This window comes from Nelumbo nucifera, chromosome 1, assembly GCF_055504915.1.
Source record: "Nelumbo nucifera cultivar China Antique chromosome 1, China Antique-T2T, whole genome shotgun sequence".
NCBI classification, from domain to species: Eukaryota; Viridiplantae; Streptophyta; class Magnoliopsida; order Proteales; family Nelumbonaceae; genus Nelumbo; species Nelumbo nucifera.
The window spans coordinates 155,725,493-155,751,357 of NC_142649.1; the positions used below are offsets into that span (position 1 = coordinate 155,725,493).

At 41.0% G+C, this 25,865-nt stretch overlaps 1 protein-coding gene across 5 annotated transcripts in view; it reads left to right on the forward strand.

Moving 5' to 3' along the window:
- Positions 1-25,865, forward strand: part of LOC104602746 (uncharacterized) — a 74,760-nt gene that overhangs the window by 45,862 nt on the left and 3,033 nt on the right. For all 5 annotated transcript variants that reach the window (XM_088894811.1, XM_010266535.3, XM_088894813.1 and 2 more), the window contains 2 exons: positions 19,386-19,456; positions 21,520-21,571. In XM_088894811.1, coding sequence (XP_088750937.1) covers positions 19,386-19,456; positions 21,520-21,571 — 123 coding nt within the window. The remainder of the gene's footprint in view (positions 1-19,385; positions 19,457-21,519; positions 21,572-25,865) is intronic.

A 25,865-nucleotide genomic window follows, 5' to 3' on the forward strand; every position in this document is an offset into this window, starting at 1 on the left:
AGGGTTAAGAATTGCTAAGCAATCAAGATTTCAGCACTTAGAAGCAGAGGAAGATTCAAAGCTGATCATTTCTTGGGCCAGGAGTAAGCAACTTGTGCCATGGATCTATAGGCACAAGTTTAGGGAAATAGAGAGCATCACACAGGAGCTGAATATAACTTTCAAATGGGTTAGAAGGACAACAAATGGGATGGCTGACACTCTAGCAAAGCAAGGGGTATATAGGCAACGGTTGTTTTGGGCACCATTGTAAATTTTGCAACTTTAGTGGGATTGGAATGAGTAAGTTAAGTTAGTTATTTCTGTTATTATTTTAAGTTGCTGACATGTTATGTTAGTAGGGGCAATATTGTAAGTGTACATTTTTTAAGTTATTATATATATAACTGAGTGGGGCGGCAAGCCTATTCACTCTCTTCTCTGAAATCTTTCTCTTTGACTTTTCTCTTCTCTCTCTCCCTATTCCATTCTCTGTTTTGAATTCTCATCTAAACGACATTAAGAACTTTGCATTCAATGAAGCTGAGCTGTTGTAAAATACCCCTCCCCCCCCAAAAAAAAAAAAAAAAAAGAAAAAGCTGGGTCCAAAAAGTATATGATTTTTTAGCCTTAGCCTGGTGTTATGATGAACTCATTCTTTGGGTAAAAGGTCAGTAGAAGTGATAGAAGACCGATAAGATCTGATGTCCTTCATAGAATAAAAGGAAGAAGAGAGAAGAAGAAGGGATGGTTCGAATGGTCTCTAAGAGAGAAAAGTCACCATCTCAGCTGACAATAACTAATATATAGGTTTGTAACATTATGTACAATGACCTTTGTGCCCCTCTTTATGTGGGGGGCACTCTACTTAACTTAAAACGTAAAAGACAAAACACCTTTAAGTAAAGCACTATGAAATGACTTAAATACCCCTAGACTGTTGACTCCAACACTCCCCTTCAAGCTGGTGAGTATAATCCCATTGACTCCCTGTGTTCACATGTACTGTAATTATCACTCCATTGAGCATTTTCTCTTATAAAGTGACAGTCAACTTATGTGTTTTGTCCTCTCGTGGAAGACTGGATTAGATGTGATGTGAACTGCAACTTGGTTGTCACAGTACAACTTCATAGGATTGTTGAGTGTATACCCATTCTCCTGGAGGAGGTTCTTTAACCACACTAATTCACAAGCTATGTGTGCCATGGCTCTATTCAGCTTCAACATTGCTTTTGGCAACAACTGTTTGTTTCTTTCTCTTCCATGTTACTAGATTACCTCCAAGAAAATTACAGTACCCTGTAGTGGACCTTCTATCGGACACTGAGCCTGCCCAATCTGCATCTGTATAACCCCCTATTTCAAGACTCCCTCCTGATTTGTATAATAATCCACGACTTGGAGCTCCTTTCAAATACTGTACATATCTCAGAATTGCATCCCAATGGGGAACTCGAGGCTTCTGTATAAATTGGTTGACGACACTCACTGCAAAGAAAATGTCAGGCCTGATAATAGTCAAATAATTTAACTTACCCACTAACCTCTTGTGCCTCCCAGGATTATCAAATTCTTAACCTGCATCAGTGCTTAGTTTGATGTTGGGCTCCATTGGTGTTTCAAGTGGTTTAGAACCCAACAATTATTGTCATCTCTAACAAGTCAAGTGCATACTTCCTCTAAAATAAATTGATGCCATGCTTTGACTTTGCAACTTCTATTTCTAGAAAGTATTTCAGTTTACCAAGATCTTTTGTTTGAAAGTGATCATGTAGAAAAACCTTTATCAATCCCCAACTTGTCACTACCTGTAATGATAATGTCATCTACATAAACCACCAATAGAACCTTCCTAGCTTTCAAATCATAGCTAAACACCGAATGATCAACCTGACATTGCTTCATACTGAAATCCCTAACTACCTCACTGAACCTACCAAATCAGGCATGTAGAGATTGTTTCAATCCGTAAGTTGCCTTCTTAAGTCAGTTTACACACCAGGCCTGGATCTCCTGAAAGCAAAACTCGGAGAGCATGGCATCCAGCTACACATGGAAATATTGTCCTTATAGAAAAATATCAGGCATACCATAAAGGACTTGGGTGGAAAGTAATAAGAAAAAGTCATGGGGTGCAACACCTGTAAAAAAGTTTGGAATAGAAACTAACAACAAGTCGAGGAGATCCCACATTGAAAGACAACATGTATGTGCTTGTTAGAGTTGTGGAATTTAATTAATCGATCTTAATAGTTTCCCTCTTGCTGAAACTCCTTGAACATCTGCATAAAATCCTCCAAAAAATTCCATGGGAGAGGAGAGGAAGTTCAAGATGGCGGGGAAATGGAGACTGGAGTTGATCATTGAAGCCAAATCTTCCCTGTTCGAGCAGGGAAGGACAAAGGGGAAGGTTCACTTGAAAATCAGAGAAGGGAGCAGGGCGACGATTCTCCTACCGGAGGAGGCATGTGTGTGGTTGAAAGGTTTTGTAGATGGAACTGTTAATTCTTTACGGGAAGAAGGTTGGAGAAACTCGTTGACCTGTGAGAGTAAGAGGTTCAAATCTGTGCTAAAGAGGAATGGAAACGGGTGGTTTATAATGGTTATCGAACTCTTTGGTAATAACAAAAGGCAAGTGTTGTGTATTCCAGAAGGCCAGAAGCGGAGAGGGTGGGCTTCCTTCGCTTTTAATCTTCAGGCTTTTCTTCTGGAGGTCGAAGGGAGAGTGGAAGAAGTCCTTGGCTTGAAGGATTGTAATCCTTCTGTCCTGTGTAATTAGGTGCCCTGCTTTAAGCATTACCCTGAAGTTTTGGTGTCTAGCTCGACTGTCCTCCGACAAGTAGCTTTGGAAGAAGGGAGTGGGAGCTGGGAGAAGAGGATGGTCCTAGTGGCAGACAGGGTGATAGAAGATTGAACGAAGATTTTAGAAGTAGTTGCAGAGAGGTTGGGCTTAGATGAAGATGTAGTGTTGTTGCCTTTTGTTGAAAAGAAAGCTTTATTAGATATTGGTGATAAGAAACTGAATTTCAGTACATTCCATGTAGAGGGAAGTTTGATTCAGGTCCAGAACAGGGCTTCAGTTTGCAACGAAGTTGAATCTAGAGTTGGCAGCTTCTTGATCAAACTTCTCGGTCTTCCTTTCAACCTTCAGAGCGTGGGGTGGAGTTCTGTTGGAGGTTAACTTAAGAAACTTGAGAGTTGTGGAACTTAAGGTTGCTGGGATCAAGCCGGAGTACTTGCCACGCGCCTTCGAAGTTCTCTCAGAAGATGCCTGGTACAAGGTCTGGTTAGCTTCAGAAGATGAAGCCTCGCTCTAGGGAAGGCGAACAAAGGTTGAAGGAGCTGACGAGTCTGCAGATTGGTGTACACGTGGCCTTCAGGGGCTGGCGGGAAAGCCTTGTGCATGTGGGCGAACTACAAAGGAAGGGGAACAGTCGCAGGGGTGCCCCAAGTCTCGAAGCTTTCCTATTAAGGCTTCTAATTCGAATTTTTTTCAAGTTGGGTTGTTTAAAGAGGGTGGCTCGTCCTATGCTGACGTGGATAAAATGGGTTAGGTTCGGTTGTGCTCAAAGTCATTGTCTGAACTGGCTTTAAGGAAGGCTGGGCCGGACAGGTCAATGGGTGAGCCTTCACTTGGAGCGGGGCAGGCATTGGGTGGTTTTTTTAAAAGCCCACGTGACAACTTAAGTCATCACGTGGGGCGGGGCAGGCATGGGGCGATGATAGATAGCAACATTCATCTATCATCGTCTAGGTCTCGCCCTCTCGACTGTGGAGGGTCTCAGATGGCGAGCAAGGCAGAAGGACGCCATCCTCTGTGCTGGGTCCGACGGACAGTTGGCAACGCGCAAAAGCACAACGTTCTTGATCGCCCGAACCCGCGCTATTTGAGAGTTAGAACATAAGAGAAGGAAGAGGCTGACCAAGGTTGGATAAGCTGCGGCTCAGATTTTGACTATGATGAAAGATCGGAAGCCTGTGGGAGTTTAGGCAGTGCGGCAGACGAAGCTCTATCTGAAGAACAGAACAAGGATTCTTTCAGCCTGGATTGTTTGTTCATAGGGGATTCGGTGGGGGAGGGAAAGGAGGAGGGGGAAGAGCGGTGAATGATCTTAACCCAAATTTGGCTGAGCCCTTCCCTAGTTCTAGTGCTTTGCAAGAGGCCGAAAAGGAGGTAGCTTGGGTCTTCTCAGAGCTGAACAAGGGTACCTCACAGAGAGGTACTTGGGTACAGAAAGGGGTCTTTGTGTTGATACAACGGCAGGGATTTTCTTCCCCCAACTCGGGGAGACAGAGTGCTCTAATTTCTCAAAAAATACAGTGACTACCACTCCTTTGCCTATGCTCTCTCCTCACTTCTCTGCCTTAGGTAAATCCCTCAACTCTGTCAATTCAGTTTTGGCTACTGATGAGCACTCTGTGTCCCTTGTTCCAGATTCTCTTCCCAACCAAGAGTTGGAAGCCCTTGGTCTGAAAGCCACAATGCGTCTACAAGGGGGGAAGTGGGTGAGAAAACTTGCAGAGAGACAAAAATATGGGAAATCTTAGAGAGCCTTTTGGGTGAAGTGGAGAGGAAGGAATTGTAGAGAAGGAGCATGGAGGGGACAGAAAGGGCTGTAGTTGGAGGTAATGTGAGAAGGAACAAGAAGTTTCCTAGGAATGAGGAGAGTGCAACTTTAGAAAAAGAGGAAACTAGTGGGGAAGAGTCAGTTTTAGAGTTTGTGAAAAAGTTGGGGTGCAAGCTGAAGAACCCGAATGATCTAAAAGCCTACATGCAAAAAAAAGAGGACAGCAAGATGAAGAATAGAAAGCTGAGTGAAGTGGAGAGATTAAAAAGAGATATTGAGGGGGACAAGAAGTTTGAAGTGAAAGGGGATAGAAGAAAAGGGTCTAAATAGATCTTGGAGTAGTTAGGGTTAAGGCTAAGAGTTTTCAATGAGAATCCTAAGTTGGAATGTGAGGGGGTTGGGCAGCATTAGGAAGAGAGCGACAATGAAAGAGGTAATTAAGAAGTTTAATCTGGATGTGGTAATGCTTCAGGAGTCCAAAAGAATGGATTTTGATTGCAGATGGGCAAGGAGTGTGTGGAGTTCTAGGGGTATAAAGTGGGTGGCTACTCCCTCGTGGGGTTCCTCAGGAGGGATTGTGACCCTGTGGAAAGAAGATTTACTCATAGGTGTGGAGGAGCTAATTGGAGATCATTCTGTCTCCCTAAAGTTCAGACAGGTGGACGATGGGTATGAATGGGTACTAACAAATGTGTATGGCCCCAATGACTATAGGCAGAGGGAGAAATTATGGGAAGAATTGAGTGACATTAGAGGCCTCTAGGATGGACCTTGGTGTGTGGGAGGGGATTTTAATGTAGTGAGATTTACAGAGGAAACCAACAACCCCAGACAAAGAGTGACAACAAGTATGAGGAAGTTCAACCAATTTGTGGACTCTTTTGAACTTAAAGAAATTCCTTTCCTAAATAATAACTTCACTTGGTCCAACCTTCAATCAAGGCCAATTTGCTCTATGTTGGACAGATTTTTGTTCTCAACAGATTGGGAGGAACATTGGGGCAATATTACTTCTAGGGCTCTCCCATGACTTACTTTAGACCACTGGCCTATAGTGTTGGTCAAGGAGGAAATAAGAGGAGTTGGGCCTACCCCTTTCAAGTTTGAAAACATGTGGTTGACTCATCTGGGTTTCATTGAGAAGATTAGAGAGTGGTGGGAGCAAGCGAATCCGGTAGTTGATTGGGAGGGAGTGAGGTTCCACAAGAAACTCTAATACTTAAAATCACAATTAAAGGAGTGGAATAGGCTGGAGTTTGGAAGATTAGAAGAGAGAAAACAAGTTCTGGTGGAGCAATTCGAGGATTTGGACCTGAAGGAAGAGAGAGGTTCCTTTGGAGAGGAAGAAAGGAAGTTGAGATGGGTTTTGAGGAGGCAGATGGAGGACATCTTGGTTAAGGAGGAAATCAGTTGGAGGCAAAAATCCAGGTGTAAGTGGCTAAAGGAGGGAGACAGAAACACAAGGTTTTTCCATTCAGTGGAAAATGGGGGGAGAAAGAAGAACTTCATCTCTAATTTGGAAGTTAATGGAGCAGTGTTGTCCCACCCGATAGAAATTGCAAAGGCTCTAGTAAACCACTTCAAATCTATTTTTAGAAGGCCTATGAATGGTAGAGTGTGGTTGGAGGGATTGGATTGGCCGACACTAAGTGCAGAGAAGAGAGAGTGGTTAGAAAAAAGTTTTGATATGGAGGAGGTAAAGGAAGCAGTATTCTCAATGGATAGGACAAAAGCTTCGGGTCCAGATGGGTTCACAATGGCCTTTTACCAGGATTGTTGGGGTATTTTGGAGAATGATCTTAGATCAGTTTTTGAGGAGTTCCACAGGAGGGGTGTAATAAATCCGGGCTTGAACTCAACTTTCATTGCTTTAGTCCCAAAGAAGAAAGATGCTTCTCAACCAAAGGATTTTAGACCTATTAGTCTGGTGACTAGCTTGTACAAAATCATTGCAATGGTGTTGTCTCTCAGGACAAAGAAGGTGCTTCCCTCTATTATTGCACCCAACCAAGGTGCTTTTGTGGATGGAAGATAGATCACCGATCAGATTCTCATTGCAAATGAGAGCTTGGAGAGCTTTAGGAAGTCAAAGAAGAAGGGAGTGGTTTGCAATTTGGATTTGGAGAAGGCTTATGACTTGGTTGATTGGTCTTTCTTGATGGAGGTGTTGAGGAGTTTTGGTTTTGGAGACAGGTGGTGTAAGTGGGTTTGGGGCTGTGTTAGGACTTGTCATTATTCTATCCTGGTGAATGGGACTATGGTTCACTTCTTTCCCGCGTTGAGAGGTCTAAGACAGGGAGATCTTCTTTCCCCATTTCTTTTCACCCTGATTGTTGATGTGCTTGGGAGATTGATCCATAGAGCAGACTCGAGGAATTTGATAAGAGGGTGGAGAGTAGGAAGGGAGGAGGTTCCCTTAACACTTCTACAGTTTGCAGATGATACTATCCTATTCTGTAAAGGAGGGAACTTCAATTGGATCCGGAATCTAAAGTTAACAATACAACTCTTTGAGCAGATATCTAACCTCAAGGTGAACTTTGATAAGAGTTGTGTGGCGGGAGTGAATGTGAACGAAAGGGACCTAAGGGAATTTGCAGGTGAGCTAGGTTGTGCAATTTTGGACTGGCCCCTGACATACTTGGTTCTCCCTTTAGGAGATAATCCTAAGAGTGTTAGCTTTTGGGCTCCGGTAGTGGAGAGGTTTGAGAAGAGGCTGGCGGCCTGGAAGAGAAATTATCTTTCTTTAGGTGGGAGAATCACTCTCATTAGGTCTACCCTAGCTAACCTACCTGTCTACTATCTGTCAGTGTTTAAGATCCCCTCAAAGGTTTCCAATCTTTTGGAAAAATTAATAAGGAACTTTTTGTGGGAGCCTAGAGAGGAGAAGAGAGATCATAGGGTGAGTTGGGAGGTGGTCACTAGGTGTAAAAAACTAGATCTTGGGATTGGTAATTTCAAGAAAAGGAATATGGCTCTACTGGGGAAGTGGTTGTGGAGGTTTTCATTGGAAAGGGATAAATTGTGGACTAAGATTGTGGCTAGCATTCATGGGCTGGAAGACAATGGCTGGGATCTTGGAATCTTGGCAAGGGCTTCATCTGCTTCTCCTTGGAAATCCATTCACAATCTGCTTCCAGTTTTGCCCCTTTGGATCAGGTATGGTCTAAACTCTGGTAACCGAATAAAATTTTGGGAACAACTTTGGGTCGGGGATTCTGCTCTGAAGGACCAGTTTCCTTCCTTGTATGCTCTATCAGACTTGAAAAATGAACCCATATCTTCTTTCTTGGTCCCTTCAGCCTCCACTTCTGGCTTTGGATGGAACCTAGGCCTGCGTAGGGCAATTAGGGATACAAACATGGATAGCTTGGTAACTTTGCTAGCCTCCCTTGAGATTGTCTTCCTAAACCCTGCTAAGGAAGACACCAGATTTTGGACCCCTTTTAGGTCTGGTACCTTTTCTTGTGTTTCATTCTTTGAAACCATAACTCAGCCTCCTATCCCCTTTGGATTGTCCTTTCCAGTTAAGGAAATTTGGAGCAGGCCTATTCTTCCTCGGGTTGTTTTTTTTTTGTTGGGAATTTTTCCTGGAAAGAATCAACACTTTAGACTTACTTCAGAGAAAGAGACCCAACTATTTGTCTACTTCCTAATAGATATGCTCTTTGTAAAGCTGATGGGGAATCTGGCTACCACCTCATGGTCTCTTGTAAGGCTGCTAAAACAGTTTGGGAGTGGGTTTTCTCCCGTTTTGGGTGTTCTTGGTATCCTCCGGAGACTGTCCAAGGTTTGTTTTCTCCTTTTTTCAGTTGGCCTAGGAAGCGAGGGAAGACTATGTGGAGGTGTATTAGGGCAGCAGTGTGCTGGTCATTGTGGGAAGAAAGAAACTCACACATTTTTTCCGACAAGGAAAGAACATTGGAAGAATTGTTAGATCGAAATCCTTTTAAGGGCTGTCCATTGGCTAAAATCTTTGGAGTTGTTTTCAGATTTTCCTGTGGATGACTTGCTAAGAAACTGGAAAGAGATTGCTTCTAATTTTAGATGCAAGAGGACTCTTTGTCCGTTTTGGTCCCCTCCCCCCTCGGGCTTTATAAAGCTGAATTTTGATGGCAGCAGTGTAAGGAACCCAAGGCCTTCTGGGATTGGAGGAGTCTTCAGGAATGAGGAAGGGATTGTTATTGCTTTATTCTCTGGCCCTATTGGAGAAGGTGACTCTCTTAGGGCTGAGATCCTTGCAGCGCTTGAAGGAATTTGAAGAGCAAAGGAATTAAATATCAACCGTTTGATCCTAGAAGGTGATTCGAAGGTGGTGGTTAGTTGGTTGAAGACAGAGGACAGTGGTTTGTGGAACTTTAACAATGAAAAAAAATAGTTCTTATGGCTGGGTAGGGACATTGAGATTCAGTACAGCTGGGTGAAGAGGAGTGAGTGCCCACTCATATGCGGATGGGTTGGCCAAGCAAGGAGTGAATAGGGAGTTTGTTTTTTGGGCTAGTTTTTAATCTTTTCTCTTTGCACTCCCTTTGTTTTCTGTTTTTGGGGAGCTAAGATATTTTATCTCCCCTTTTGTATCCATATTCCCTCTTTTCTTTTAATTTAGTGAAGCTGGTGTTATTGATAAAAAAAAAGGTCAGTCTACACACCTTACCATCCTCCCCCTGAGCAACAAACCCTGGTGGTTGTTCCATATACACTTCTTCACTAAGATCACCATGCAGGAAGACATTCTTTTTTTTTTTTTTTTGAAGGCTAGAGATAAAATTCATTAAAATAAAAAGGAGAAGTACAACAGAAGGTGATAAGATATCACCAAAAGCATGAGAGCCAACTCAGAAGACCCAATAAGGCCCAATACAACCGCAATTTACAATTATGAACACTGCCCACACACCCAAATTAAAAACGAAAACACAGACCCAACACATATTCCCATAAAACAAGGGCTACTGGCTTGACACTAAACAAAAGCAAAGATCCCTATCCTAAAGCCTGCATTAGTCTTCATCTGTGAGCATATCTTCTTGGGTTGAGAAATCCTCATCCCATTCCTCTCTCCATTGTGAATGATCCTTGTTTTTTTTCTTTCTCTTCCTTTTTTCTTCTTTCAAACTCCTCAAACACCGGAATGTCAAGCTGAAACAAGGGCCAGTCATACATAGCTACTAAGGATATCATGCACGATCTTTGCCAATCTTGGCTACAGGAGAGAATGTCTCTATATATTCCACTCCATACAGTTGAGAGTACCCCTTGGTATATTCTTTCGTCTGGTAAGTACTTGATGGTATACACCCACTTACAACCTACAACATGCTTACCGAGAGGAAGGGTGGTGAGCTCCCATGTGTGATTATGAGCAAGTGCAGGGAGTTTTTCTTCTATTGTGTGGCGCCACTCTAGGTAGGTAATAGCTTCCTGGACATTCTTATGAATAGAAACAATAGACAAAAGGGAAATAAGCTGGCAATGGGATGCGGAAAGATGAGAAACAGAAACATAGTTAGAAGTAGGATACAAAGTACAACGACGTTCACCTTTGCGCAAAGCAATGGGAAGATCAACGTTAGACTGAAGTGCATCACAAGGTTAGGAATGACTGTCGGATCTGCTGATAGAGAAGAAACTGGAGGAGGAGCTGATACCTGTTGATGCGTATACACTTGCTTGATCAGTGGTCACTCAATAGGAAACTACAATAAGGGGAATGGGGTCATCAATAGGAATTGGAAGTGGGAGCATAGTAGATGAAGAAGAAACATCATTACTTGTAAAGAACAGAACAAACTCAAAGAAGGTGACATCAGGGCATATAAAGGAATGCTGAGAAGTAGGATTATAACACTTGTCACCCTTCTGTGTCCGAGAGTAGCCAAGAAAAATTCACTTTGTAGAGCGTGCGTCTAACTTGTCCATCCCAAGCCATAGATTATGAACAAAGCATACACACCCAAAAACCCTAGGAATAGGAGGAAAGGGAGACATGTAGGAAACAAAACTAAGAAGGAAGGTTGACCTTCAAGGATAGACAATGTATCCAGTTAATAAAGAAACAAGCTGTGAAGAAAAACATCACTCCAAAAATGTTTAGGAACACTCATATGATGCAAAAGGGACTGGGCAGTCTCAAGTAGATGGTGGTTCTTGCATTTGGATACCCCATTTTGTTGAGGTGTATAAGTGCAAGAGGTTTGGTAAATGGTCCCATGTTGTTCTAAGTATTATTGAAACGGTGTATAGAAATATTATTTCCCATTATCAGAATGAAGAATCTTTATGTGAACACCAAATTGAGTGCATATTTCAGCATAAAATTTTTGAAAAATGGAGAACAATTCACTCTTCTTTCATAAGATAAAACCATGCCATCCTTGAATAATCATCAAAAAAAACTATAAAGTACTTATAACTATTGTACAACATAACTTTATTTGAACCCTAAATTGTTAGACAATTGTATGCCCTTAGCTTCAATCAGAAATATGTACATTATGAATTTATTGTAAATGAATAAAGTACACATTTGATTCATGTTCCGATGGTGTGTTTCTGTGTAATACCCTTAAACTGGACACTTAATGAGACTTGTGTTAGTTTAGAATGTTCACGGCCATTGGGTAAGTCTGGGGAGATTTATCCTGCCAAGGCTGACACTGGTGTGCTGCCAACTGTTGGGGTGGCTTGTCTCAGCTACCAGGGTGAGACCCGAAGCACATGCAGTGTAGGATTAATAGAACCTTTGAACCGGACCAGATTTCCAGTATTGCCCTAGACCTTGGAGATAGATGGGCAAAACTGGAAAGTTACACCTGACCCCTAGACTTGATTATGATACTACACTAGGTGTCGGATTGGGCTGCCTTTGATGTACCTATCAGTGAGATCCTTAGCGGGGGTCAAAACCTGAGTATGTTGGGACAGTCCGAGAATTCATTTGAGTGGGTGATCATAATGACAGGATCAGCCCCTTTGTCGGACAAAGGTAATGATCGGGGATGCACTCTCTCTGATGGAAACCAAGACTGCCGGCAGCCGATTTCAATTGTTGAGATTTTGTTTTGCAAAATATATTTATATAAAGATATATATATGTTATGGTTTCGAAATGATTTGCAAAATGTTTTAATTCCCGGGATCCATGTAAGCAGAGAGTGCAACACTGTTCCTTGCAGTCGAGGGAGAGGTCCTCCTTTGTCGGGCAGTGTTTGATCATTATGGGCTGAGAGGTTAAGTGTAAGACCATTGAGGATAATACCTGATGGGCTAATCTTGCATCTGCCCACAGTCCCTGGGTGTTACAAGGTGGCTTGGCCCAGGGGCCACTTAGGATAAGTGTTGGGCCCATAGAGCCCATAAGATGGGTTTCATGGGGTGCACTGTCCATAACAATGTATTCGGCCAGGCCTTGTAACAAAGGTTGGGCTGAACCCATGTGGCTGATGTGTAGATCAATGTTTGAGTCCCACGCCATACAAGGAAGCCCAACTGGGCAGCAGTTTGGAAGGCTAAGTGAGTACATAACCTTAAATGGGCCTTAAGCCCATTTCGAACTGGGCTGATTTGATTAGTCAATTAAAGGAGGCGAATTCTGAGATGGATCAGCTGATAGGATTGGGCCTAAACCCTATCCACTTAGAGAGTCCAAGATCTAAATAAGATTTAGATCTGGAAGCCTCCTAATTGGATTAGGAGATGGCTGATTTGATCTGCAGATAAGATAAGGGTTCTCCCTTATCACTTAAAGGGGCTTCTAATCCAAATATAATTTGGATCAGCAGCTCCTAATAGGATTAGGAGCTGATCCCTTTAAATCTATAAGAGGAGGGGGCGACAGCCTTTAGACATGCAACCTAAGACTGTTGTCTTCAGAGCTGAAATCACAGAAGAGAGATTTCTGCAACCTCTGCAAAATCTCTCTTGCCGCCTCCTTCCTGCTGTCGCCATTACCTTCAGTTCGATCTTCAGTTCTTGGGAGAAATCAAGATTTGATCTTGATACCAATCTTTTGGGAAAAGATTGATTGGAGTTGTACTCACAAGCCATCCAGTTGATTCTTGCGAAGGGTCAAGTTCTTTTGAAGAACATTGCTGATTCTGCTCCATCCTGCACTACGCCATCTTCAGTGGGAGCAGTCTTTGGATCATTCCTTGGGCGTGAACACCTCCATTGGGAGATACTAATTCTCCGTATCAGGTACATCCTCCCTCCTACTCCTTTTGGTTCATGGTTCAAGATTGATCCTTGAAAAATATGTTTTTCTAAAATAGGGAATTCGATTCCCTGCAAAGATGGGAGAAATTTTTGAAGTTCGCCCAGTCCATTCCGCAAGACTTAGGCGTCCATGTGATGGATATCCCATCCCTTCATAAATATCATAATGGACTAAAGCAAAAGGACTCAAACTACGACTATTGAGTCTAGGATTGAAGGAAACCCAATGGTGTTTCCCATGCTAACACGACTCACATTCTAATGAAGAAAGACAATGGAATGATGGAACAAGTAACGAAGTGTCTTAAGAGATGGATGACCAAGCCTGCACTGCCATTGGAGAGGTGTAAGGGAGGCCTGAAGAGGTACTATCAAACCACCACCATCAAGATGATACAATCCACCGGCTTCATGCCCTGCACCAATCTTCATCCCCGTCTTGAGATCCTGAAAAACACAAGAGCCAAGAAAGAAAGTTATAGAATAATTGAGAGATTTGGTTAATAAACAAACATAAAATTAAAAGGGAATTTGGGCACAAACAGAACTGAAGATAAAGACAATGATGTGGTGTCTACATTGCCAACACCACAAATGGGAGAGGTCGAACCATTAGCTAATACAAGTATTTGTGATGTAAAAGATGGAGAAAGGGAGGAAAACAAACCTAGAGAGTGGAGTCCTAATCATATGATCGGAAGCTCCAGAATCGATAATCTAGGGTGAAGGTTTGGAAGCCAAACAAGTCATACTTGAGTGGGCAAGAGTGGTTGTATTCTGCTGGGAGGTAGCTTGAAGAAACCTTTCATACTCATCACGTGGAATACTCATCATCTCCTTCCCAGAGACACTAGTAGATGTAGAGGGTTCTTGGTCAATTTGTTGGGCATCAACTGCTTCACCACCACTTCCTATTTCTGCATGATTGGCCCATGTAGATCATAGCAAAAATTAATAGTGTGCCTTTCCTTGCCACAATGTGTACACTTCCTAGGCCCATAACTACAACCTCTACCACGACTTCCCCCTAAGTCTTGACCTTCCACTATATCCACCACCACGATTCAACATAGGTCCACTATGGCCTCCCTGAACTCCATGACCCCCTCTATTTCCAAGGCCTCCCCTTATCATCATTACAAAGGCTGATCTATCTGAAATGGTGGAACTCTCTGAGGAACCAATAATAATCCAACAGAGTCATGTAAACACCTCCTCAAGAGAGGGAAGAGCAGAGCCTCCTAGAATCTGAGCTCTTACTAGTTCATACTCAGCCTTCAAACCCACTAAAAATTTGGTCACATCCAGTTGCTCCCTTTTTATTGCTGAATTTTAACATCCAATGTCAAAGGATGATAGATATTGAGCTCATTCCAAAGGTTCCTCATATTAGCATAATACTCCTAAATATTTTAATTTCCTTGTTGTAGATTAAAATATTCTTGATAGAGCTTATATACTCTTGTAGTATTATCCTATCCAGAATAAAGCTTCTTGGCATGATCACATATCTCCTTAGCTGTATCAAGAAACATAAAATTCACATTGATTTTGGGTTCCATACTATTTCACAACCACATGATAACCTGTGCATCTTCTTGTTCCCAATCACTAAGAAAGACCTCCACCAACTTGGCCCATAGCACATAATTCTCGCCATTCAACTTGATAGATGTCATTTGTACATTCAGAAAATCAGGGGGGGATCATAACACTGGATTTTTTATCACTATTCTCTCCTACTCCTAGGGTTGCCATGGGTATAAAAAAAGAAGGAAACTTCACTTCATGGCACCACACTACACCACTATCAATCAACTACAACAGAAACATGTGCTGTAACTGATTTCAGCACTGTCCTCACACCTATCACCCACTTATAAACACAGAGAAACTCAGAAACATGTGTTGTAACAGATTTCAGCACTGTTCTCACACCTTTGACTCACTTCCATTAACAAGAAACACACAAAAACTCACTTCTTGTGCATACCTGCTAATAGGCTGTCCATAATAAATCAAGAAATCCACGACTGTGCCCTTTCAGATCACTGAAACACCCCACACGAACTGTTGCACATCAACTGATCACTGACGGTCCCTCTTCGGTACATCGATTAGAGGGTTTCTCTAAAACTCCACTGAAACAACACTTACTACAGCAACTGGAGGCATGAATACATCCTAGATAAAAAGCGATCCCTTCTTTTTGTTCTTTCTTTAATCCTCCAGGTAATCACCAAGAAATGTCCGAGCAAGTGTGCTAGAAGGCGCTGAAAAAGAAAAAACTGGGAAGGAAAATCAGGGCTCTGATTCTGAAAATTGGGCTAATTAAAGAAAAAATCAGAATTTGGAAGCTGGAGAATAGTCTGTCCTTGGAAACTGGAAAAAAGGTATTAGTGTGATTTAAGAGGTGGATAGAGGTGAAGAAGCTGGTCAAATTTCTCATGATCAACTGAAAAGGAGTCAAGCCAAGGTGTCTTTTGATAAACTAACTGTTAAGGATGAAATCAGGTGGAGACAGAGAGCTAAATCTACTTGGCTTAAGGTGGGGGACAAGAATAGTGGCTTCTTTCACAAAATGGCCAATGCTCGAAATAGAGCTAAGGAGATCAGTAAGTTAGAGAGTGAGGGCAGAATAGGTGAATCGATTGCTAAGATCAAAGCTTTGGCTTCTTTTTATAAACAGCTATACAAAGAACCCTGGCCGGTTAGACCTCTTTCCTGCTCACACCCATTTCAAAAGGCTCTCTAATGAACAAAAAGCTTTTCTGGAAAGACCTTTCACTGAATTGGAAGTTAAAGAAGCAATTGATAAGATAGAAATAGAGAAATCTCCTGGCTCAAATGGCTTGACAAACCTGTTTTATGTGAAGTGTTGGGAGTTAATTAAACAAGATGTGTTGATTGTGTTCCTGAATTTTCATAGTAGTGCCTCCTTGCAGAGAAGTCTAAGTGCCACTTTTATTTCTCATTCCTAAAGTGGCCGGGGCTGTTAACATCAAAGACTTTAGACCTATTAGTCTTCTCAATAGTTTTTATAAAATTCTGGCAAGAATCTTGGCTGAGAGGATGAAAAGGGTTTTATCTAGTGTAATATCTGAAAGTCAAAGTGCTTTTATTCTGGGGAGATAGATGCTGGACAGTGTTCTTATTGCTAATAAACTCATTGACTCTAGGAGAAGATATAGGACGCCAGGCCTGGTTTGTAAATTGGATATTGAGAAAGTTTATGACCATGTGAATTGGAGATGTTTGGACTTTGTGCTTGCACAAATGAATTTTGGGCAAAAATGGAGGAACTAGATGAAAGTTTGTGTTACTTCCCTTAAGTTTTCAGTTTTGATCAATGGTCAAGTTACAGGTTTCTTTGAAAGCTCAAGGGGTATTAGGCAAGGGGACCCTCTTTCCCCTTTGCTCTTTATTTGTCTTATGGAGGTGCTCTTCCAATTTAGTAAGGTGGTCGTCTCTGATGGTTAGTGGGAGGGGTTTTGAAATCTGCTCGGGGGGGGGGGAGAAGGTGAACATGTTACAGTTTGCAGATGATACTTTATGTTTTATTGGCATTTCTCGAGATCAGTTGGAGAGTATGTTGGGGATTCTGTGCTGGTTTGAAGTCGTTTCAGGGCTCTCAAAGTAAATTTGGGAAAGAGTGTTCTTTTTCCAGTGGGCCAAATGGACTGCTTAGAAGAGTTGGCTGAAGTCCTTGCATGTAAAGTGGATCATCTCCCTGGAAAATACCTAGGGCTCCCTCTAGGTGCCAAGTGTACCTTGAGTGCTATTTGCGATCCTGTGGTAGAAAGGATGGAAAGGAAACTGGCTTCATGGAAAGCCAAGTATCTTTCATCTGGGGGCAGAGTTACTCTCCTTAAAAGTACTCTTTCTAACCTACCTACCTACTTCTTATCCCTCTTTCCCATCCCTTCAAAAGTAGCAAAAAAGATGGAGTCCCTTCAAAGAAATTTTCTGTGGAGAGGTTGGAAGGAAGAAAGAAAAATACATCTTGTTAAGTGGGATCAGGTCTGCTTCCCTGTGGAGGATGGTGGGTTGGGAATTAGGAAGTTGAAGGTTTTCAACTCTTCTCTCCTCAGTAAATGGCTTTGGAGGTTTGGTGTTGAAAGGAATGCTAGGTGGGACCCTAATTGTTTCTAAACATGGGGTGGACTGGGGGTAATCACTCTGGAAAGAAATTTTCAAATCTTTCCTGACTTTTTCTGATGGCCTAGCTCTCAAGATTGGTAGGGGAGACAGGTTGAAGTTTTGGAAGGATTCCTGGTGTTTAGACACACCCTTGGATGAAGCCTTTCCGCTGCTTTTTCAGTGTGCCCTGAGCCCTGAGGCTTCAGTGGCTGATTCTTTTGATGTGACTGGGGAATCAATCTCCTGGTGTCCCCTTTTTAGACGAAATTTTTTTGACTGGGAGATGGATCAGCTGTTGGCCCTTCTGCAACTGTTACAGAGGCAATCTATCTCTGCTAATATGGAGGATGAGTGGAGGTGGAGATGGTGTTTTTACTGTTAAATCTTTGGCTTCAAAGTTGAGTAGAGCAAATAATTCTGATTTTCCAAGCAAGCAGGTGTGGAATTCTGTCAGTCCACCTAAGCATAGTTTTTTGGTTTGGGTGATTGACACACCCTTGGATGAAGCCTTTCCGCTGCTTTTTCAGTGTGCCCTGAGCCCTGAGGCTTCAGTGGCTGATTCTTTTGATGTGACTGGGGAATCAATCTCCTGGTGACCCCTTTTTAGACGAAATTTTTTTGACTGGGAGATGGATCAGCTGTTGGCCCTTCTGCAACTGTTACAGAGGCAATCTATCTCTGCTAATATGGAGGATGAGTGGAGGTGGAGATGGTGTTTTTACTGTTAAATCTTTGGCTTCAAAGTTGAGTAGAGCAAATAATTCTGATTTTCCAAGCAAGCAGGTGTGGAATTCTGTCAGTCCACCTAAGCATAGTTTTTTGGTTTGGGTGATGGCTCTAAATATGTGCCTGTCGATAGCTAACTTGGTTAGGAGAGGAGTTCAGCTTTCAGACCTTAGCTGTGGCTTATGTGGACTCTTGCCAGAGACAGTTGATCACCTGGCATCCACTGTTCGATCTCCGTAAGAGTTTGGGAGCACTTTCTTATAGCAGCTGGGGTTTTCTGGGTTATGCATGGTTCAATTAAGGATCTCTTGTGCTGCTGGAATTTGCCAGATCTGTAGAAAAAGGGTATTCTGATCTGGAGAAACATTCCTGTGGCTGTTTTAGTAACTTTATGGACTGAAAGAAACAACAGGATTTTTTACATCAAAGTGAGAAGTCTGGAGGAATTAATTCAGGCTGCAGTGTCTAAGCTTGCTTCTAGGCTGTCAGTTAACTCTGAGTTAGTCTCGGAATCTTTTTCATTTGCTTTGCACTCAGTCCATCTGGAGTCTGTAACATGTCTTCTTTTTGGGTGTGAGATGCCCGGAAATTGTTGTATCTTTTTTATCCCTCTTCAATAAAATTATTTACCTTACTTTCTCCAAAAAAAAAATCAGGGTTCTGATACCATGATAGAAGATCAATCAGACCTGATTTCCTTCCTGGAATAAAAGGAAAAAGAGAAGAAGGGAAGAAGAAGAGATGGTTTGGATGGTCTCTAAGAGAAAAGTCACTCTCTCAGTCAACCAGAACTAATATATATATAGGTTTGTAACATTAAGTACAATGACCTTTGTGCCCCTTTTTATGTAGGGGACACTCTACTTAACTTCAGACATAATAGACAAAACACCTTTAAGTAAAGCACTATGAAATGACTCAAACACCCCTGGACTGTCGACTCTAACAAGAAGTTTGTTGTGCCCTTGTAGAATTTCCTAAAAATTAGACTATCTGGACTCAAGTAAGATCCTTATCCTTAGACTACACCTAGGCAGACATTATGTTGAACTCATTCATTGGGGAAAGCATCAATAGAAGTTTATTTGAGGTTTTGCAGAGGATAAAATAAAGAGAAAGATTTAAAGAAGGAAGACAACCTCATAGCTATGAAAGATTATTATCATTATCATAATAATCATAATAATAATATTACTTGTTGTTTGACATTAATTCCCTTACATATTGAAGAATATAAATACAATAATGGGAAGTAAAGTGTCCATTACCTGGTTTTTCACATCACTTCTTATCAGCACCACCTACTCCCAGTCTTGAGTAAGCTGGGGCTAACTGGAACAACGGACCATCTGTCTCCATGGATAAACCTGTCCAACATAGCAAGGTTATTGAATTCAGCATTACAATGTACAAGATTATCAAGTAATTAGAAAGAGCCTTAGTTGGATGTCTTGCATCCATCTAAATGGTGTTCTTACCATTTCCATTTCATCCATAATCTACTTTGGTCAATTGCAACTGAACATTTGCTTAAGCATGAAGGAAATTCCATTCATGCAGGCTTTCTTAAGTTTCAGTTTTAACCCTTCTTTTATTGAGCAACATGTCACCTTCCAGCTCACTGAAGTAAAATTGTTAGATAAGCACCTTCCTGAAAAGCACTAAGGTTTTGTATGCATGGGTTACTGAATTCAAGTTCGCAATGCATTTTGGTTTCTAGGTTTGATGATATTGTTGGGGAAATGTTTGATGCAGGATACTGGATTGGTGGCTTTGGGCTTGGAGAGAGTATGGATGAGCGGCCTGCTCTCCTTAATGCAGTTACTGTAAGAAACTACCCTCAAAACTTGGGAACATTCTGATATTAATTGTGTTATCTTATTCTAAAAAAATAATTCTTATATATTACTTTCCTTGAGTAATAATAGGGGGAAATTAGGAAGTAATGCAACCTAAGGATACATTTGAAACCGATCTTGTAAATCCCACAAAGGGATTCAAAGACAATAGCAGTCTCAAGAGTCTTTTGTAATCAAGAGGATTGAGGAGGTTCCTAGAAGAAAACTTGATGAAAATCCAACAAGGCTCCAGTGGATAATAACTTGATCAATAAAACCTGAAAGCAAAGCTCTGATCCACCAGCCATCTTATTGTTCCAAGACTTATCCACAACCTCAATGCTACTGAGAACCCTTTTATGAAGAGTCAAAGCTAGTTTCTGATGCTTAAATATTTCACAAAAAATGGGAACCTTTCAACTAATTCTGCCGTTCCAACTTCTTTAGGAGTGTGATGGTTGAAACACTATTTCATTGGTAAAAAAATATCCTTATCTACGGTATAGGATGTCCTAGCTTCTTCTTAGTAACAGATTGTATCTTGTCATGGAACCATTGGGGATCTGTTGGCTTCAAATGTTATCCCTACAAAGAACCACAAAGAACTATAGCCAAAAAAGAAAAGAAAAAGAAAAAAAGAAGAGCACAGGAGAAGACAAGTATTTATGTGGTTCAGCCTTTAGCCTATGGCCCATAAGATAAGTCCATTTTTTAGGGGGGAAGAACAAATCTTTTTTGGGCTATATTGTAACATGTGTTTTCAGTTTTGTTAGGGAGGGTTAAGACTTTTTACCCCTCCCTTCTGGTTGTAATCTCTATATCTCTTTTAATAAAATTTCTGTTATTGATCCAAAAAAAAAAGATAAGTCCATTTTTTACCATGAAAAAGAATAGAGAACAACATATGATTCTCTATGGTTTTCAATTCCCAAACCAATCTTGTACCTGTGTGTCCTTGTTCTCCCTTTCTTCTAGGGGTGATCATGGGCTAGGCCAAGCCTGGCTTAGCACCTATTATAAGGGCTAGAGCCTGGGTCAGGGCCTGGCTGCGCCTGGTTCTGGGCCTATAATTTTAAATATAAAATATATAATACATAACAAATAATATTTGTATAAAATTTATGTAATATAAAATATTATATTTAGTGTTTATAAAAGGATACTTTTGTTAATTTTAAAATATATATTTTGGAGGCAGAATTAATATTTTATTATTAAGGACAGTTTGGTAATATACCTATTTACAAGTTAGGTAAACACAAGGATTGGTATACAAGTAATTGACCAAAAGTAGGGGAGGTATAAGTAATTTACCTATATATTAATTATTCAATACTAACAACAATAATTACTGTACAAGGATGGTCCTTTTAACATACCCTATTTTCCCTTTTGGAAAGTACATGCTGAAGAAGACATGTCCAAACAGGAACCAAACCCGAATCATTGCATTAAACATTTACAGAATGTAAATTACTTCATAACCATGCTTTATGAATGTACACAGGCAGTTCATACATGAAAAATAAACCACATGCTGATTTTAACAATATATCTTCTTTCCTCTCCCCCACCCCCCCAACATGCATATACACACTTAACTTTTTCTCTCTAAGATTCAATTTAACACACACGCATATGCTTGTTGTTCATAAAAATATGTAGGCAGTAGTTATATTCTGTAAGAATCAAAAACAAATAAAAAATGACCTAGTAAATGGTGAATAGACATCAGAACATGTGTAACCCAAATGGTGTAGAGCTACGTTTAACTGCAGTCTCTGGGATTAATGTATAAATAGATTCCAATTCCATTATATTGGAAAGAAGTCAAATTTAAATCTAACTAGATACAAGTATTGAACCGAAAAAATGGTGACATGGTGATACTGGAAAGAAGTCAAATTCAAAATGCATCTGGTTGTTCATCTATGCATGATTCTTTCTATACTTTTAATAGGAAAATGGTTACTTCGATTGATGATATGTTTTTTTTTTGGTATATACTTCAATTGATGATTCAGAAGGCTAATTCTGCCTCCAATATTTAGGATGTCTTGCCAGAGGAAAAGCCTCGCCAAATTTGTGGGATTGGACTTCCAGGTAGCAATGTTGTTTCCTATTCTCTTTTTAACTAAATATTAAATCCTTCTTTGAGTGCTACATTTTGAATGCTACAGAGACAGGTGTTGTGCATGAAATTTCTCATTGAGCTAAAAACCAAGACTTTTTTTTGATAATTAAAAACCAAGACTTTGTTAACTTCTTTCCATTATTTGTCTTAATTTAAAAGGCATTCCTTAATTGGCATCAAGTGTCTCAAAAGTAGATCTATTCTATTCTACAAGGACTGAAACAGGCAAAAGACATGAATTTGGACAAACTGATTATTGAAGGTGTCTCTAGAGCAGTGATTGATTTGGTTAAGGAAATTGAGACAGTAGTATGGTATTAAAGGCCATTATTGAATGTAATATGGTCTTATAATGATGAAATAAAGAAGTTCAAGTGACTAATGAGAAATATGCTTATAAAGGTATAAATGTCAATGGGAGCAAAGGTCGGAAAATGGATTGACTGATACGTTAACCAAACAGGGGGTCAATAAGAGTCAATTGTATTGGGCTCAACTGTACTTTGATGCATATTTGATTAGAGAGGTAGTAGTTTTACCTCTCCAGTCTCCAGGGGATGCTTGTGTTATATGTACATATTCCGTTTTACCTCTCCAAGAAGACCCATGAAACGTTAGTTTTCATCACCTCCTCAAATCATAAGAATTGGATTCAATTAATAAAGTTCTTCAAGTGTTTCACCTTTGCTTCATGCCATACCGTGCATCATGATTATTTCCCCATAAATCTGCCAAACTTATAAGTACATGCTTCTTGATTATAGTTGTTTTGATCTTCAAGTGTTGATTTGTCTTCTTTTTATCTCATCTTCTAAAGCATGGAAAACTAAAGACCCAAATGATCTCAAATGACAGCCTTTGTGGGGAAACTGGGGTGCAAATTAAAAGACCCAAATGATCTCAAATTTTTTCTGCAAAAGAAGGAGGGGGGTAAGGTGAGGAAGAGAAAACTGAATGAGGTTGAAAGATTGATGAGACATTTTGGAGGGGATAAGAATGCTGGTATCAAGGGGGATAGAAGGAAGGGGTTAAAGTAATGGGGCTATGGGTTTGAAGGGAAAAGAATAAGTTAGTAAAATGAACACTGTCAGCTGGAATGTTAGAGGGTTGGGTAGTGCTAGGAAGAGGGCAGTAATTAAAGAGGCAATAAAAAAGGCTAAACCGGATATAATTATGATTCAGGAGTCCAAGAGAGTAGAATTGATGCTAGGTGGGCAAGGAGTATTTGGAGAGCTGGGGGGGTTAGTTAGGCTACTGCACCTTCATGGGGATCTGCTGGGGGAATAATAACTTTATGAAAGAGTGAGGTGTGTATAGCAATGGAGGAATTAATAGGCCAATTCTCAGTTTTGTTGAAATTTAAGCAGGTGGAGGATGGCTTTGAATGGGTGTTAACAAATGTCTATGGACCTAATGATTATAGAGAGAGGAGGAATCTATGGGAAGAATTGGGGGATGTAAGGGGATTGTGGGATGGACCATGGTGCTTAGGAAGCGATTTCAATGTAATTAGGTTTTCGGAAGAAACAAATAAGCCTAGACAGAGGGTGACCACGAGCATGAGGAAATTTAATCTTTTTGTGGAAAGCTTTGAACTTAAAGAGATTCCATTGGCCCGCAGTAGTTACACTTGGTCCAATTTACAAGTGAATCCCATTTGCTCTAAGTTGGATATGTTTCTTCTTTTAGTGGATTGGGAGGAACATTGGGGTAGCTTGGCTTCTAGAGCACTTCCAAGAGTAACTTCAGACCATTGGCCCATCATGATTGGTGCAGAAGAGATGGGAAGCACAGGGCCTGCCCTATTTAGATTTGAGAATATGTGGCTACTTCACCTAGGTTTTATTAATAAAATCAAGGAGTGGTGGTTAGAGAGTGACCTGGTAGTAGAATGGAAAGGAATGAGGTTTCCATAAGAAATTACAACTATTGAAGGGTAAAATCAAGGAATGGAACAAATTAGAATTTGGGAGGTTGGAAGAAAAAAAAAGCAAATGGTAATTGATCAATTGGATTGGATGGGAAGGAGGGGAGGGGTGATTTAACACTGGAGGACAAAGAACAAAGGTGGAATCTGCAGAAACAACTGGAGGATGAATTGTTTAAGGAGGAAATCAGTTGGAAACAAAAGTCAAGGTGTAGGTGGTTGAAGGAGGGAGATAGGAATACAAAATTTTTTCATTGTTTGGCAAGTGGGAGAAGAAGGAAGAATTTTATTTCAAACTTGGAAATAGAGGGGATAACCTTATTTGATCAGGGGGAGATTGCTATGGAGTTTACTAACCACTTTAGGTCTATATACAGGAAACCCTTAAGTAATAGGGTATGGATTGAGGGGATGGAATGGCCAAGGATGAGATCAGAAGATAGGGAGAGGTTGGAGAGAAAATTTGAGGTGGAGAAGGTTAAGGAGGCAGTATTCTCTATGGATAGATCAAAGGCTCCTGGCCCAGATGGTTTTGAGGGAAGAGCTAATGGTGGTCTTTGAAGAGTTCCACAGAAGATGAGTGATTAACCCGGGGTTAAACTCCACTTTTATTGCTTTAGTTCCCAAGAAGAGAGAGGCAATACATCCAAGGGATTATAGTCCTAGTAACCTAGTGAACAGTCTATATAAGATCATTGCGAAGGTGTTGTCCATTAGGATTAGACAGGTGCTCAATACCATCATCTCAAATAATCAAGGAGCTTTTGTGAGGGACAGGCAAATCACTGATCAAATTCCTATAGCAAATGAGAGTGTGGAGGACTTCAAGAGATCTAAGAAGAAGGGGGTGGTCTGTAAGCTAAATTTGGAAAAAGCTTATGACTTGGTAGACTGGTCCTTTTTGTTGGAGGTGATGACTAATTTTGGGTTCAGAGATAGATGGTGTAGATGGGTGTTGGGATGTGTGAGGTCCTGCCACTACTCTATTTTGGTGAATGGAACGGTGGTAGACTTCTTCCCAACATTGAGGGGAATAAGACAAGGAGACCCACTTTCTCCTTTTTTGTTCACCTTGATTGCTGAAGTCTTAGGGAGTTTAATCTCTAAGGCAGATTCTAGAGGGCTAATTAAGGGATGGAGAGTTGGCAGGGAGAGTATACCACCAACACACTTGTAGTTTGCAGATGATACAATTTTGTTTTGTGTAAGGGGGGGACATGAATTGGATTAGGAATGTGAAACTTACAGTACAACTATTTGAGCAAATGTCCAATCTGAAAGTTAATTTTGATAAAAGTTGTGTTGTAGGTGTGAATATGGGGGAAAGTGAGATCCTTGAGTGTGCAAATATTTTGGGGTGTGGAGTATCGAACTAGCCTTTGATTTACCTTGGTCTTCCTCTAGGAGATAATCCTCAAAAAGGAAGTTTTTGGACTCCTGTAGTGGAGGTTTGAAAAGAGACTTGCTTCTTGGAAGAAACACTACATCTCTCTTGGGGGAAGAATTACTTTAATCAGGTCTACCCTAGCTAATCTGCCCATCTATTACCTTTCAGCCTTTAAGGTACCTGCAGGGGTGGCTAGCAAGTTGGAAAAATTAATGAGGGACTTTTTCTGGGAGCCAGGGGAGGAAAAAAAGGATCATAGGGTGAGATGGGAAATGGTGTGTAGGAATAAGCAGGATGGAGGGCTAGGCATTGGGAATATTAGGAAGAGGAATTTGGCTTTGCTAGGGAAATGGCTGTGGAGGTTTTCTTTGGAGAGGGAGAACCTGTGGACAAAGATAATTTGTAGTATTCACAGGCTTGTAGAGAATGGTTGGGATTCTGGGATTCTGGTTATGGCTACAAGAGCATCACCATGGAAATCCATCCAAGATATTTTGCCTCTCTTCTCTCCTTGGATCAGGTATGATTTACACTCGGGTAATCTCATAAAATTCTGGGAACATGTTTGGGTTGGGGAGACCCCTTTGGAAGAACAATTTCCGGCTCTATTTGCAATCACCTCCCTAAAAAATGAACTAATTTCCAATTTCCTCGTTTCCTCAAACTCAAATTCCGGGTTTGCTTGGAACTTGGGTTTGAGAAAAGCACTCAGGGACACAGAACTGGATAATGTTTCATCTCTTTTGTCCATTCTTGATGGGATTTTCTTGGAACCCACAAAGACAGATAGTAGGATTTGGTCTTTGTCTCCCTCTGGATCCTTTACTTGTGCATCCTTCTTTAAAGCCCTGATACAACCAGAAATTCCTATTGGACTGTCATTCCCTATCAAGGAAGTGTAGTGTAAACCTATACCTCCGAGGGTTGGGAGCTTTTGTTGGGAAGTTTT